The sequence below is a fragment of the Pecten maximus genome, chromosome 15 (genome assembly GCF_902652985.1).
Source record: "Pecten maximus chromosome 15, xPecMax1.1, whole genome shotgun sequence".
In the NCBI taxonomy this organism is placed as follows: Eukaryota; Metazoa; Mollusca; class Bivalvia; order Pectinida; family Pectinidae; genus Pecten; species Pecten maximus.
In genome coordinates, this window is record NC_047029.1 from 27,599,532 (window position 1) to 27,614,737 (window position 15,206).

A 15,206-nucleotide genomic window follows, 5' to 3' on the forward strand; every position below is an offset into this window, starting at 1 on the left:
AATATATTTTTTCAATTGGTCGGTTGTTCCCTATAACACTTAAACAAAAAAAAGTTCCTTCAGCTCAAATTTTTGCCATTGTAGCCGTTTTGAAAATGGGTGAAAATCTAAATGTTTTCATGTTAATTATATATTATAACCTGAACTTTTAGGAAAAAATTCCCTAATACAACTTGTTTCGCAATTTGTTTATGTCATTATTTCAATTGTTAATGAGTATGTCTCCCTTGACAATGCCTCACTTTTGGTCTTTATTTGAGCGTTCGCCCCTGTGAGGGAGGCTTTGGGTTCTGTCCCCTAGCCGAGACATACCAGAGTCTTTAAAAATGGTAGTTGCTACTCCTGCTTAGCGCTCAGCATATTTGGAGTGGGACGACTGGTTCGCCGGTTGTCAGTATAATGTGACCAGGTGGGGTGTGCTGATTGGTGTCTTCGGCAGTATGCTTCAGTGAGGTAGCACTATAAATCGGCAAAAGTTCCGGCCTATCACAAGGAGACTTAACACGAACATACCGCAGTCTCCCAAAACACACATACGCACTCACGACACGCATGCATGTCGCACGCACGGGTGGCCGTCCTTAAAAGACCTTAGATGTTAATAGGACGTTAAACAAAATAAACCAAACCAAATGCATGATCGTAAGAGGCGACTAAACTTGGGTTCTTATCTTTTCTCTACTTTCTGAACAACTTTCTACTTCCTAATGTCTCCCTTGACAATGCCTCACTTTTGGCCTTTAGTTGAGCGTTCGCCGCTGTGATGAAGGCTTTGGGTTCTGTCCCCTAGCCGAGACATACCAGAGTCTTTAAAAATGGTAGTTGCTACTCCTGCTTAGCGCTCAGCATATTTGGAGTGGGACGACTGGTTCGCCCGTTGTCAGTATAATGTGACCGGGTGGGGTGTGCTACTAGGTGTCTGCGGCAGTATGCTTCAGTGAGGTAGCACTATAAATCGGCAAAAGTTCCGGCCTATCGCAAGGAGAGTTAACACGAACATACCGCAGCCTCCCAAAACACACATACGCACTCACCACACGCATGCATGTCGCACGCACGGGAGGCCGTCCTTAAATGACCTTAGCTGTTAATAGGACGTTAAACAAAATAAACCAAACCTTGCTTAACCGGAGAAGCAGGTTAATTTAGTATTTGATACCTGAAGTATCTGTTCAGGGCATTCTAACTTTAACCGTTTTTCAGACACATGTATTGGGTAAGACCTGTTAGCTGATTTTTCCACTCCTCGACTGTCATGCTTGGGGTAAATTCTATCATTAGATAATACTGCAACATTAAACCTGCTTGACCCTTGCCCCCCCCCCCACACACACACACCCCAAAAAAGGTTTAAACTGTATATTAGTTAGAATATACTTAACGTAACAAAAATCCTCCATAAAAATATCTTCGTTGATAATTAAACTTGTTCCATCAATGTCTGAATTATTCTTTATGCAAGTGGCCCATGGGCCTTGACGGTCGTCTGAGATATGAAAAATTACAGTTAATCTAATTGACCCTTTTAGGCCCCACCAATCAGTCCAAGGGGTCAGTCTAGGCCAACATGTGCATATCATTAAGCTGTCATCCCATGCTGATAATTTTTAAGAAAGTTAGTCAAACAAATGCTTGTCAAAAATATGATTTCCCCATATCAACTATAGCAAAGTTTACCATCTCCCAAGGGGCGAACATGCGAACCCAGGGTCATGAAATTCACAATTTAAGTAAAGCACCAAAGACCCTTCCATCAATGAAAAGTATTTGATTCTATCTTATATGGGTATTGAGAAGATTTTTGAAATTTCAGTCAATTTGACCCTTTTTAACCCCACCCAACAGCCCCTGGGGGTCAGTAAGGGCCAACCCCAAGGTAATGAAATTCAAAAATTTCGGTAAAGCACCATAAGACCCTTCCGTCTATGAAGAGTGTTTCATTCTACCATATCTGAAAGTAAAGAACATTTTTGAAATTTAGGTCAATTTGACTCTTTTTAGCCCCCGCCCATCAACCCCTGGTGGTCAGCCAGGGCCAACATCTGCATACCATCAAACTGTTATCTCATGCTGAAAATGTTAACAAGGTTAGAATGAGTTCCAATACAAATCCAACAAATAATAAGTCAAAAATGTGATTTCCCTATATAAACTATAGTAAAGTTTACCACCCTCCCCAGGGGCATATTGAGACCCCAGGTTTTAGAGAAGCAGTCGAAAATGTAAATTGTTTACGGACGACGCACGACGGCAGACAAAAGGCGATTAGAATAGGTAACTTGAGACGACTTCGTCTCAGGTGACCTAAAAAGCTGTATAAATAGTAATTCGTTATGGTGGTCACCGCCAAAGCAAATTACAATTTCCGGATTCCATTAAACAAAATACAAACAAAAGATTGTCTATATCCCTTATTAAATCACACATTACTCGGTTTCGAAAATGACTAATTACATAAGACAAATAGATATCGTGAACCGATCTAAGTCGTCGAGACGACGGGATAACATGCAAAACGATACTCCAATATAAGGCTTCACAATCCCATATTACAATGCGAAAACTGATACTCTGATGTAAACAAAAATGGCAAAACGAAAAGGTGCTTGAAATAAAACATAAACAGAGTCTGCCATAAAAAGGGAAGAATATGACGGACAGCATCTTTGAATGGAACTTTCTATAAATAAAACTAATTTAAACATTAAACAATAATGCTCAGTCCTGATACTAGAATCTTGCCTGGGACCGGCAAACACTTTTCACCAAAACAAATATTACAAAGTAGCCTCGTTTTCGGTATTATCGCGTCACTCTTTCAGATATAGCCTTTAGACGAGGCTATTTATAGGGAAGACCTTTCCTGTTCAAGCCGAACATAAGGTTATCCAATTAAGTCAATGAAAGAAGTAATGGACATCTGAAAGCAAAATATATTGATGTGTGAAATTCGATATTTCCCCATCATTTATTACATGGTCGATGATAAAGCTTATGCTATCAATATTTTACCGTTCAAATACAGTTACAGTTTTGTGGAATATGTATCATTATCTTCCTCTTTCATTTTAAGAACTCCACCATACTGACGAGTAATATATTTTGTTACACCAAGCCCTATAAAATAAAGGAAGACTAACACAGCGCCTTCTATAGCAAAGAGGTACCCGAACCAAACGGTAGCAACCTGTTCCATCAGATAACCAAGCAATAATGGATTCAACGAACTACCTACCATTGCGGAAATAAAAAATACGGAGGAAATTTCCCCTGTCACCGGTGTAAGATATTCATTCGTCCAACTAAACAGTAGTGCGAATAATACCGCTTTACCATATCCGAATAAAGGTACGAATATCCATACTCCAGTTTCATACATGTATAGAGAAATGAAAAGAAATCCCAACAACGAAAGAAGCATAGCACCACTGTGAATGCCGACACATACCAAGCTGTTCAACCATTTTGACACCACCAGGTAAACCAACCTAGTCGATAGGTTAGATATGAATAAAAGTGACGTCACTAACGCCCCGCTTCTACTTGTCCAATGAAAAAACGTGACGCAAAAAGTTGATAAATAAGCTATAAACGCCTCGTCGATGGCGTTGAATGTAAACAGACTTGCTCCTATGATTGCTAATGAGATTATTTTAATACGTTGAGGTAAAGGTCGTATTAATTTCTTGCTAGAAGTTTCTAACGGTTTGATTTCACTTTTTTCGCTCATAGTTTCTGCTAAAAATATATTTAAAGTTAGAAAGGAAAGCGACGCTTAAAAACGATAATACCGCAGTTATAGAAAACGCTATGTATAGCCTAGATTCTTGAGAATCATCTTCCAGAACTAGATACGAACTATTTCCTTCCAAATTAAAAGATAAAGATGTATTTTCTGGAACAGACGTGTTGATAAGGTACGATAAATGCGTAGGTTGGAGTCGCTGGTGATTGATAAAATTACTGGTATTCGTTGCAACATTTGTTAAGGTATGATTTTCGCTGATTTCGGTTAGAAATGGTCCTGTGGCTAAAGGTGATATTACGCTTCCAACTGACAAAGCGAAGTTCATTCCCAATATGGCTGTCCTTCCCCCTTTCGTTCCCCATATCTTCAAAATCTCCGCATTCCCCCCTGCAGGAAGAAAACACCGTAAAAATATGATAATTTCATACACGTATAAAAAGACAATCGTTAATCAGCTACTACCAACCATATTGTCTGTCTACATTGACGATAAGTAAACTGGCTTTGGTTTACTTTATACAGCTACCGTATCATACATAATACAAACAAGAGTCCCATAGGCCTTGACGGTCACTTGAGTTTCCAAATATTTAAGTTTATTTAATTGACCCTTTTGGCCCTACTCATCGGTCCAAGGGGTCAGTCTGGGCCAACATGCGCATACCATTAAGCTGTTATCCCAAGCTGATAATGTTAACAAAGTTAGAATGAATTCCAATAGAAATCAAACAAATGATAGTCAAAAATGAAATTTCCCTATATAAACTATAGTAAATTTTACCCCCTCCCCAGAGCAATGCGAGACCACAGAGGCATGATTCTACCTGATTTGCGTCTTGAGAAGATGTTTTAACAATTTGACCCTATTAAGCACTGCCCATCAGCCCTGGGGGTTAGTCAGGGCCAATATGTGGATACCATCAAACTGTCATCTCATGCTAATAATGTTACCCAAGTTAGAATGAACTCCAATAGAAATCAAACAAATAATAGTCAAAATGTGATTTCCCTATATAAACTGTAGTAAAATTTACCCCCTCCCCAGGGTCGTGTGAAATTCACAATTTTGGTATAAGGAGTTGGACGACTGGTTTTCCCGTTTTCAGTATAATGTGACCGGGTTGGGTGTCCTGCTGGTTGTCTTCGGCAGTATGCTTCAGTGAAGTAGCACTATAAATCGGCAAAAAGTTCCGGCCTATCACAAGGAGACTTGACACAAACATAAGCAGCCTCCCAAAACAATAACTTTAGTAAAGTTTACCCCCTCCCCAGGGGCAAACGTGAGACCCAAAGGTCATGAAATTCACAATTTTGGTAAAGCACCTTACGACCCTTCCATCTATGAAGAGTGTTTGATCCCGCCATATGTAAGAGTAAAGACAATTTTTGAAGATTTAGTCAATTTGACCCTTTTTGGCCCCGCCCCTCAGGCCCATAGGGTGGGGACCATATAATTCACAATTTTGATTGACCTTTGCCATAGAATCAAATTTAATTGATTTTGGTTCAGCAGTTCTGGAGAAGAAGTCGAGAATGTAAAGTTTGAATCCGACGTACGACGCACGACGACGAACAAAATACGATTAGAATAGATCACTTGTGACGTCGTCTCAGGTGACCTAAAATAAAATATGCGAAGTAAGCGTAAAAATAGAGAGTATAAGGTCACCTTACTAGGTCAGACTAGTAGGAACGTCCTTTTAGCCTAGTGGTAGGATGTTTGCCTCGAGAGCGAGACGTCGCTAGTTCTAAGTGAGGTCCGGGTAGGTTATTTTTCTCTTTCCTATTGCAAAAGCAATGGATTAAAATGATTAGGTCTGTATTTAATTAATGGGTTATTTTGGAGACCACTTAAAACAAACTGCAAGCCGAGTATGAGTATTTATGACGATAAAGTTATCTCCCGTTATCAGGCGAAAAAAATCATGGCACTGATAACAGTTTAACTTAAAGGTCATATTCGTGATATCTTGATCAAGACACGTAGACCTAGGTATAATTCCAGTTATCTTTTAACTTTCCAAACTGTCTTTTCTTAAAGGACACCAGAGCATTACTTTTCTCTTCTTTCTTAACAACTTTCTTCTTCCTCATGTCTCCCTTGACAATGCCTCACTTTTGGCCTTTAGTTGAGCGTTCGCCCCTGTGAGGAAGGCTTTGGGTTCTGTTCCCTGGCCGAGACATACCAGAGTCTAACAATGGTAGTTGCTACTCCTGCTTAGCGCTCAGCATAGTTGAGCGAGACGACTGGTTCGCCCGTTGTCAGTATAATGTGACCGGGTGGGGTGTGCTGCTGGGTGTTTTCGGCAGTATGCTTCAGTGAGGTAGCACTATAAATCGGGAAAAGTTCCGGCCTATCACAAGGAGACTTAACACGAACATACCGCAGCCTCCCAAAACACACATACGCACCCATCACACGCATGTGAGGCCGTCCTTAAATGACCTTAGCTGTTAATAGGACGTTAAACAAAATAAATCAAACCAAAGCATTGCTAAATTGACCTATTCTGATAACTTTCCGTCCGTCGTCATCCGTCGTGCGTAAACTTTTCATTCAAATGACCTCTCAATAACCAGAATCCCAGGGTACTGATATTGGGCCTGTAGTATGCCAGGATAAAGGGCTACCAAGTTTGGTGAAATGAATGACCCTGACCTTCATTTAAGGTCACAGTGGTCAAATATGCTAAAATATTTTAACGACTTATTTCGCAAGCACGACAGGCCGTCCTTAAATGACCTTAGCTGTTAATAGTACGTTAAACAAAATAAACCAAACCAAACCATTCTTTATAGCCAAAATGCCCAGTGACCCAATTTAAGGTCTAAAGCATGCTGGGATAAAGGGCTACTAAGTCTGTTCAAATGGATGACCTTGGCCTACATTTAATGTTACAGTGGCCAAATATATTAATTCGTGATAACCAAAAGGCCGAGAAACCCATTATTAGGTCTGTAGCATTCGTGGATGAAGGGCTACAAAGTTTGATCAAACATGACCTTGACCTTCATTCAAGGTAACAGGGGTAAAATATGCTAGAATACATCAAAACGTTTGTGACCGTATATGCCTATCGGCCTCTTGTTATTGTTTAACATCCTTTCGACAGCTAAGGACGGCCTTCTGTAAGGCGACATAATGTGTGTGGTAAGTTGGTATATGTTAAAGTGGAAAGTATATCGCCACCTTTCTAGCTCAGAATTTTCCTAGCATTCCTTCCTATTACACATGTATGATTTTGGTGGCTCCATTATGATCGTGTTAAGCTTCCTTATGATAGTCCAGAGTTTTTGCCGATTTATAGTGCTACCTCACTGAAGCATACTGCCGAAGACAACCAGCAATTGGTTTATTTTGTTTAACGTCCTGTTAACAGGTAAGATCATTTAAGGACGGCCTCCCGTGCGTGCGACATGCTTTGGTTTGGTTTATTTTGTTTAACGCCCTATTAACAGCTAAGGTCATTTAAGGACGGCCTCCCGTGCGTGCGACATGTATGCATGTGGTGAGTGCGTATGTGTGTTTTGGGAGGCTGCGGTATTTTCGTGTTAAGTCTCCTTGTGATAGGCCGGATTTATAGTGCTACCTCACTGGAGCATACTGCCGAAGACAACCATCATGACTAGTTAAAACAATTACTGACATGAATGAACCTAGCCTACTCTGATATTTTAATAAAATGGTTATCAGCATAGTATAAGCTTCAAAGTTGCTGTAGAGCCAGGTTAGCGATACAGGCCCAATGGGCTTCTTGTTACAGACTCTGGTACAAGCCCTGCTCAAAAGAACGCTCAACTAAAAGCCAAAAGTGAAGCTGTGCCAATGGAGACATTGAATGGAAAATATAAGATTCCTAATTCAGTCGCCTCTTACGACCATGCAATAGGGACAGTCGGTATAATTCTTCCGCCCTTCCTGCAGGGTTCTCCTTTGACACTGCATCACTTTTGACCTTAAGGTAAGCTCCCGTGATGAAGGCATTTGGTCCTGTCTCCTAGCCGACACACTCCAGTCTATTAAAAAGTCTGTTTTACTCATGCTTTGCGCTCGGCATTTTGGGAGCGGGACGACTGGTTCGCCCGTTGTAAATATAAAGTGCCCGGGTGGGGTGTGCTGCTGAGTGTTTCCGGCAGTATACTTCATTGAGGTGGCACTGTAAAGTCTACACACATGCATCTACACACAGGGGAGTCCGTCTTTAAATGACCTTATGTGTTAATAGGACGTTAAACAATACTAAACCAAACCATGTATCGACATGGAAAAATGTAATGATGTCGTATTATTTCCGACTTCGGGCAGGTGAACTAATAAAACCTGAATGTAGCAATGTATATATGTATCTCTATCTCCAGGAAGGACATACATGAACATGACGTTAGTAATGCGTATGTTCACTTCTGCATAGCTAAACAGAATATCAGAACGTCATTCATTACGCAAACACTATCCAATTTTAATTAGATTGAAACACTATCAGACTAACCTTAACACTGACATTCAGAGCGCATATTATTAAGACCATCATTACATTTAAATAATGAAAATAAGGAAATTAATGTAACGTAGAAAATTTACTCCGATTTAAACCTCATTTTATAATAAAGGTTAAAGAATCCTATAGAAACTTCAACCTGAAAACAGTCGTACAAGGTTTTTATATTTTATCTGTGTTCATCAGCATCGTAAAGTAAGCAGGGAAATCAGTTTACCTGTACCCTACATATAATTCAATGGCATAATATTATCAGACAGAATAAACACGATCGATGTCCTCAATCCCTAACGTGTAATACAATATGGCTACGGACGATAATTCAAACAAAAGGTATATGAACCTTGATCACCTTTATCGTACAACATACTATACTATACTGGGCTTGGGTGTATTGTATTACTACTGAAGTCGGTCGAGTGAGGACGTCATTTGGGTATGTACGTACACTCCAAATACCCCTCGTTGCAAGGGTAAACTCAATCTAATTAAAATCTAGATGGTAATTCTGACCACGTTCATGTAACGTTGTGAGAATGACTATCTAGATTTTAATTAGATTGGGTTAAACTATGCAGCTAAGAGACTAGACCCGCTGATTCATAAATCAAGATTTTCTACCCTTGGACCAATACAATTTTTTGAATGAGAGTTTTAAGTCACCCGAGACAAAGCCTCAAGTGACCTATTCTAATCGCCTGTTGTCCCGTCGTTGTGCGTCCGTAAACAATTTACATTTAAAACTTCTCCAAAACCGCTACACCGAGTTCAATGAAATTTGGCAGGAAGCTTCTATGGCTGAAGGTGAACCAAAATTATGAATTATATGGTCCCCACCCCCAGGGGCCTGAGGGATGGGGCTAAAAAGTGTCAAATTGACTAAATCTTCAAAAATCTTCTTCTCTACTCGAAGATATGGTGGAATCGAACATTCTTCATAGATGGAAGGGTCTTAAGGTGCTTTACCGAAATTGTGAATTTCATGACCCTGTGGTCTCATGTTTGCCCCCTGGGGAGGGGGTAAACTTTACTATAGTTTATATAGGGAAATCACATTTTTGACAATTATTTGTTGGATTTCTATTGGAATTCATTTTAACTTGGTTAACATTATCAGCATGGGATGAAATGAAAGCTTAATGGTATGTACATGTTTGCCCTGACTGACCCCTTTAACTGATGTGTTGGGCAAAAAAGGGTCAATTAAATTAACTGAAATAATTCAAATCTCAGGTGACCGTTAAGGCCCATGGGCCTCTTGTCTATTTATAAACTACAATATGATCTAATCCTGAATCGTTACCTACATGTATAGAAAACAGCGTATTATACGTGGACAAATTCAATCTACACTGAAAATATGCATAGCCGCAACTTCCAATGCCACTTCTTGATGACCTCGACAGTATGATTTAGTAAGATACTGACATGGCGCAGCCTCCCAAAACACAAGTATATTACTGCACGTATGTGGTGAGTGTGTGATTTGAGAGTCTGCAATGTATTAGTGTTTGTCTCGTTGAGATTGCACAAGACTGATTCCGCCTATAAGGAGCTACCTCATTGTAGCATACAAAGCAGGACACCCCACCCGGTCACAAAATATTGACAAAGGGCTAACAAGACATCCAACTGCTAATAATGTACTGAGTTTTTTATTAGCTTACCTGGATCTAGGACACCTTCCATAGCTCCTTGTACAAAGTGAGCGGCTACCATCGCTTCAAACCTGAAGCACCAAGGAATAACAGCGACCATGACAGCTAAAATTGATAGGCATGCCCAGAAGAGTAACTTTCGGTTGACTTTATTGTAGAGGAAGCCTTCTAGAATGGATCCGAATGTGTACCCGATATAGAACGTTGTCACTATCCAAGAGCCCTTTTCTATGTCTACGTCACAGATGAGGCGAAGATCAGGAAATGAAGGGCCGAACTGGCCTTTTATCCACCCCTTTTTAAGACAGAAATGTAATTATATCTTTCATGCATATCTTTTAACACAATTTGCGAAGCAATGATTTATACATTGTAATTTTGTATTTAAGGTTACTACATCTTATGACACATTAATAGTGTCTTGAAGGTTTAAATAAAATGGTATTGATAACATGTATTACTTCCCCCTGAAAGGAATATTTCGGTACTTTATAGCCTTTAGACTATCATTAATATAATACTAGATTCGGGGAGCACTAAAACGTTTTTAATCATTGATGTATTAATCTACTGTATTGTGTTCGTTGACCCTGGTGTTCAATTTATTATTGGTGTACAAATCTGTATTTTGTATGTTAGCCTCCAAAAACACACATACGCACTCACCACACACATGCATTTCGCTTGAGCGGAAGGCCGTCCTTAAATGGCCTTCGCCGTTGATGTTTGATGTATTATCGGTGTACTAATCTACTGTTGACCTTGATGTTTCGCTTATTAATGGTGTACTAATATACTCTTGACCTTAATGTTTGATTTATTATCGGTTTGTCATTGCCTTTAGAGTATGCGTGTGTTGCAAGTTAATGGAGATCGTGAATACGAATACATCTAATTGACAATATGACTGATCATAAGTTACGTCGTACTAATGTATGATAGCTTCCCGTCAAAGTGATTGTTACACTATTTGTATATATAAACAACAAATGAAGTTGAACGTAATATAGAGGACCTGGCTCATGTGTTCATGTTATATTGAATTCCTTAAGAGAGTTCTCTTATTACATGTATAGCCATATCAAATGATTGAATATTGGATTATTTTATTGTAATATGACTTCAGTGTAAGATTCTGTTTTTCAAAAAAAAACTCATTTAGTAGAAAACTTGTTTTGTTCCGTGAGTACAATTTTGACTCTAACACAATGTTCACAGCCAGGAAAAGTTTGTGATGTCGCCATTTATGACGTCACTAATGTAATATTACACGCATGTCTTATGATCACTATGCTTGGACATAAACACTCTAACATGGCATAACAGGCTAGATTTGTGATCAACATCTTAGGATGTATGGATTACAAGTTCATGCATTTTAGTATTTGTGGTCCATCTAATTTTGAATAACGTCTTCAAATAGAATGTTTACAGTGAAATATGTACAAACCGAAAGTACAGTAATACAAGTCTTTACTCGCATTCAGTAAAAATGTGCAAGAAAAAACAGGCATGAAAAAAAAATTAAAATGGCACAAGAAAAAAAATTCTTTATGTATTGAATATATTGAAGATCGATAATCTCATACCCCGTTATTAAGAGGTGTGCGTTCAGTAAAATTCTATTTTAACATATTTCCGATTATTCGTGGAGATTAAGAATGCATGATTGCACTATTTTTTCATGAAAAGATAATATACCCAAGTTTAGGGCAGTGGAGTTTATTATCGTTATCATACATTATAAATGGGTTACGCAAAACGATTCCATTGGTGTAAAATATCATAGGTCAAATGTCATGTGTTCGATGTTTATATAACCTATATTCGCTTAGTATCATCATGGTTAGAAATGTCATTTTCAGCAAATAATATTAGTGTCGTAAAAAAATTCATTTCTGTTTCGAAAAAAATGCAAAATGATAGAATTTGTTTCCGTCTAAAAGTGCTTACAAGTTAATCCTTTAATGCTACTGTGGATAAGGGTTTGTTGATTCAAAGGGTTAGATTGTATTGTTAATACTATCGAAGGTACATCATAAACGTGTGTATGCATTTATTCATGAACACACAAGGAAATGAGACTATTAATCACCAGCTTCATTCTATACAATGATCTATGTACGCTGTACCACGCATTGATATATTATTTCAATGTGGGAAGTTCTTGTTGCTGTGAACATTTCCGCTACCATTGTTAATATATACACCTTAATAAAATATCGATTATTTCAATGAACGATTATGTATAATATATTGCATGTTTAAATATCAGAGCAAATTTGACCCAAAGAATCCTTAACAAATAAAGTTATTTGCAAATGTTCCTAAATTTACGTTTGGTTCATTAATGTTGTGGTTAAACGTCCTATCAACAGCTACGGTCATTTAATGACGGCTTCCCCAGCGTGCCAAATGCTTGAATGCAGTGTATGTGTGTATTTTGGGAGGCTGTGATATTGTCGTGTTTGTCTCCTTGTGATAGCGCGAAACTGATGTCGACTTTATAGTGCTATCTCACTGAAGCATACTGCTGAGGATACCTAGCAGAACAACCCATCTAGTCACATTATAGTAATGCCAACTAGTAATCCCTCTCCTAAAATACTAAGTGTTCAGCAGTTTTGATAACTACCATATTATAGAAAATTGTATGTACTATAAAATGGTATGTCTCGACAAGGGGACAGAGCCAAAAGCCTTCTACAAAGGCGAACGCACAACTAAATTTAGGTCAAAAGTGAGGCATTGTCAAGGGAGACAATAAGAAGAAAGTTGTTCAGAAAGAAGATAAAATCCCAAATTTAGTCGCCTCTTACGATCATGCAATTGGAGCAGCAGGCACAATTCATACGCCCTACCTGCAAGGAAGTTTTACTGCATTAGGGAACATAGGCTATTCATTGTGTTCATAAGTGTGAATCTACTTCTGATTTTAATACACATGAATGTGATAGAAATATATTGTATGTGATTTTTTAAAGTTTAAATACGATGTATTATTCACACATTTTTTAATGGCGATTTATCTGAATTTCTGTAAAGACAGACGGATAGGAAATCTTTTCTATGAATTTTTAAAAGCTGTTGCTCTGTATTACAAGATTTAAGTAACCATAGCAACTTTTTTTTTTATATTTTATACTATACGAGATTTTGCTCACCTCACATTTTTTGTTTCTATTGACTTCATAGTGTTGGTGAGCTTAAATAACTAACTGACTTGTGTGCACTCCGTTAATCCTAAAGGAATGAGTTTAATGTTTCGATTCCTGTAATTTGTTGATTTGGTTTGGTTTGGTTTATTTTGTTTAACGTCCTATTAACCTCTAAGGTCATTTAAGGACGGCCTCCCGTGCGTGCGACATGCATGCATGTGGTGAGTGCGTATGTGTGTTTTGGGAGGCTGCGGTATTTTCGTGTTAAGTCTCCTTGTGATAGGCCGGAACTTTTGCCGATTTATAGTGCTACCTCACTGAAGCATACTGCCGAAGACACCCAGCAGCACACCCCACCCGGTCACATTATACTGACAACGGGCGAACCAGTCGTCCCACTCCAAATATGCTGAGCGCTAAGCAGGAGTAGCAACTACCATTTTTAAAGACTCTAAAGTGTTCCGACATCGCTCAGTGTACTTGTGTAAATAATGTTGTCTATGTTCTACCAACGGAAAGATAGAACGAAGTCCGAGATAACAGATTGTATTGGATATTCGATGGCAACTTTCTATTGGAATACAATGTATGCCCTTAATGTGACACCTAAACATGATAAGAGAACAGGTCATTATACTGGTCACGAATAAAGAACAGGTGTCATAGAAACAGTCGAATCGAAGAAAACATTTGCAGAGAAGATGTGAAGAGTATTAAGGTTATATACTTACGATGACGAAAAATGCAAAATATATACACGCACTATAGTACACTTTTGCTTTAAATAGTCTATCTTCCTTCAACCTGCTCCAGATCCTCTTCCACGCTCGAATAAATCGCCATTGGCTATATATGACGCGTTCACCGTCATGGTCGATGTCAGGTGTTGATGAAGACTGTGGGCTATCCCATTGATTTGTGTAGATCTCGGTCGAATAATTAGCAGCAGTCATACTGACTGAGATTTCAGCTATCATAAACTAGGTCTAGCTAACAGATACATTAAACAAAGACTACCAGGTAGATAGGTCTAGCTTGTTAAGCCGTGTCGTCTGCTCCATCGCATTACGTTAACTTGAGCACGGAAACAGCTGGCAATGTACATGTGTGGCTACATACGTATATATAGAATTGTCTGACCGACACTTCTGAATAAACATAGAAAGTTCGGTCTTTGCTATCGACATGTATTATGTACATCTATATTTAACACGTAATGGACTAAGTCTGGTGTACTTTTATTCTTCTTCATGTTGAAAAACATGCTTTAGAAATCAAATTATAAACTTACAAATAACTAGCTCATTCATCCTAACGAATTGTATTGTAACATGATGTCATGTCAAGCTCAAAATGTGTGTGATCACTCGGACCTCTGAATATCGGTAGCGGTATTTAAAGAATGTGTCAATTCAGCAAAGAAAGAAAAACAAGCACAGTACGATAACTTTTGTATACAAATATTGTTGACATGCTATTTAGGACTAAAGGTGAATTCACACTTAACGCATTATATAAGTAATTCATATCACTGCTACGTAAGGGTTTCTGTTTACAGTCCCATTCACAATCGATAAAATCAACTTATACACATGCAGGTACGTATGTAGTGTCGGTAAAATAAACCATACACCAGACGCAGGTAGATATATAGTCTGGGTAAAATATCCACAGATGCAAGTACATATGTCGTCTTGCTATAACCAATACACCACAGATGCAGTCTCTGTAAAATAAACCTCAGATGCCGATACATATGTAGTCTCGATAACATAACCCAGTACACCACAGGCGCAGGTATATATGTGGAAGGAGTGATGTTTCTGAATGAATGACCGGTCGCGATAAGTCTGAGAGTGTAAGTGGTTTGGTTTGGTTTGGTTTATTTTGTTTAACGTCCTATTAACATCTAAGGTCATTTAAGGACGGCCTCCCGTGCGTGCGACATGCATGCGTGTGGTGAGTGCGTATGTGTGGTTTGGGAGGCTGCGGTATGTTCGTGTTAAATCTCCTTATGATAGGCCGGAACTTTTGCCGATTTATAGTGCTACCTCACTGAAGCATACTGCCGAAGACACCCAGAAGGACACCCCACCCGGTCACATTATACTGACAACGGGCGAACCAGTCGTCCCACTCCTTG

General features: G+C 38.8%; 1 protein-coding gene across 1 annotated transcript; it reads right to left on the reverse strand.

Annotated features, from left to right (window-relative positions):
• Nucleotides 1–3,265: 3,265 nt before the first annotated feature.
• Nucleotides 3,266–14,120, reverse strand: LOC117344204 (sodium-dependent glucose transporter 1-like). Its single transcript, XM_033906867.1, has 3 exons — nucleotides 13,795–14,120; nucleotides 9,915–10,200; nucleotides 3,266–4,135 (listed from the first exon to the last, which is right to left on the reverse strand). Exons 1-3 carry the CDS (start codon nucleotides 14,038–14,040, stop codon nucleotides 3,714–3,716), a joined length of 954 nt encoding a protein of 317 aa, XP_033762758.1. The 5' UTR covers nucleotides 14,041–14,120; the 3' UTR covers nucleotides 3,266–3,713.
• Nucleotides 14,121–15,206: the final 1,086 nt, after the last annotated feature.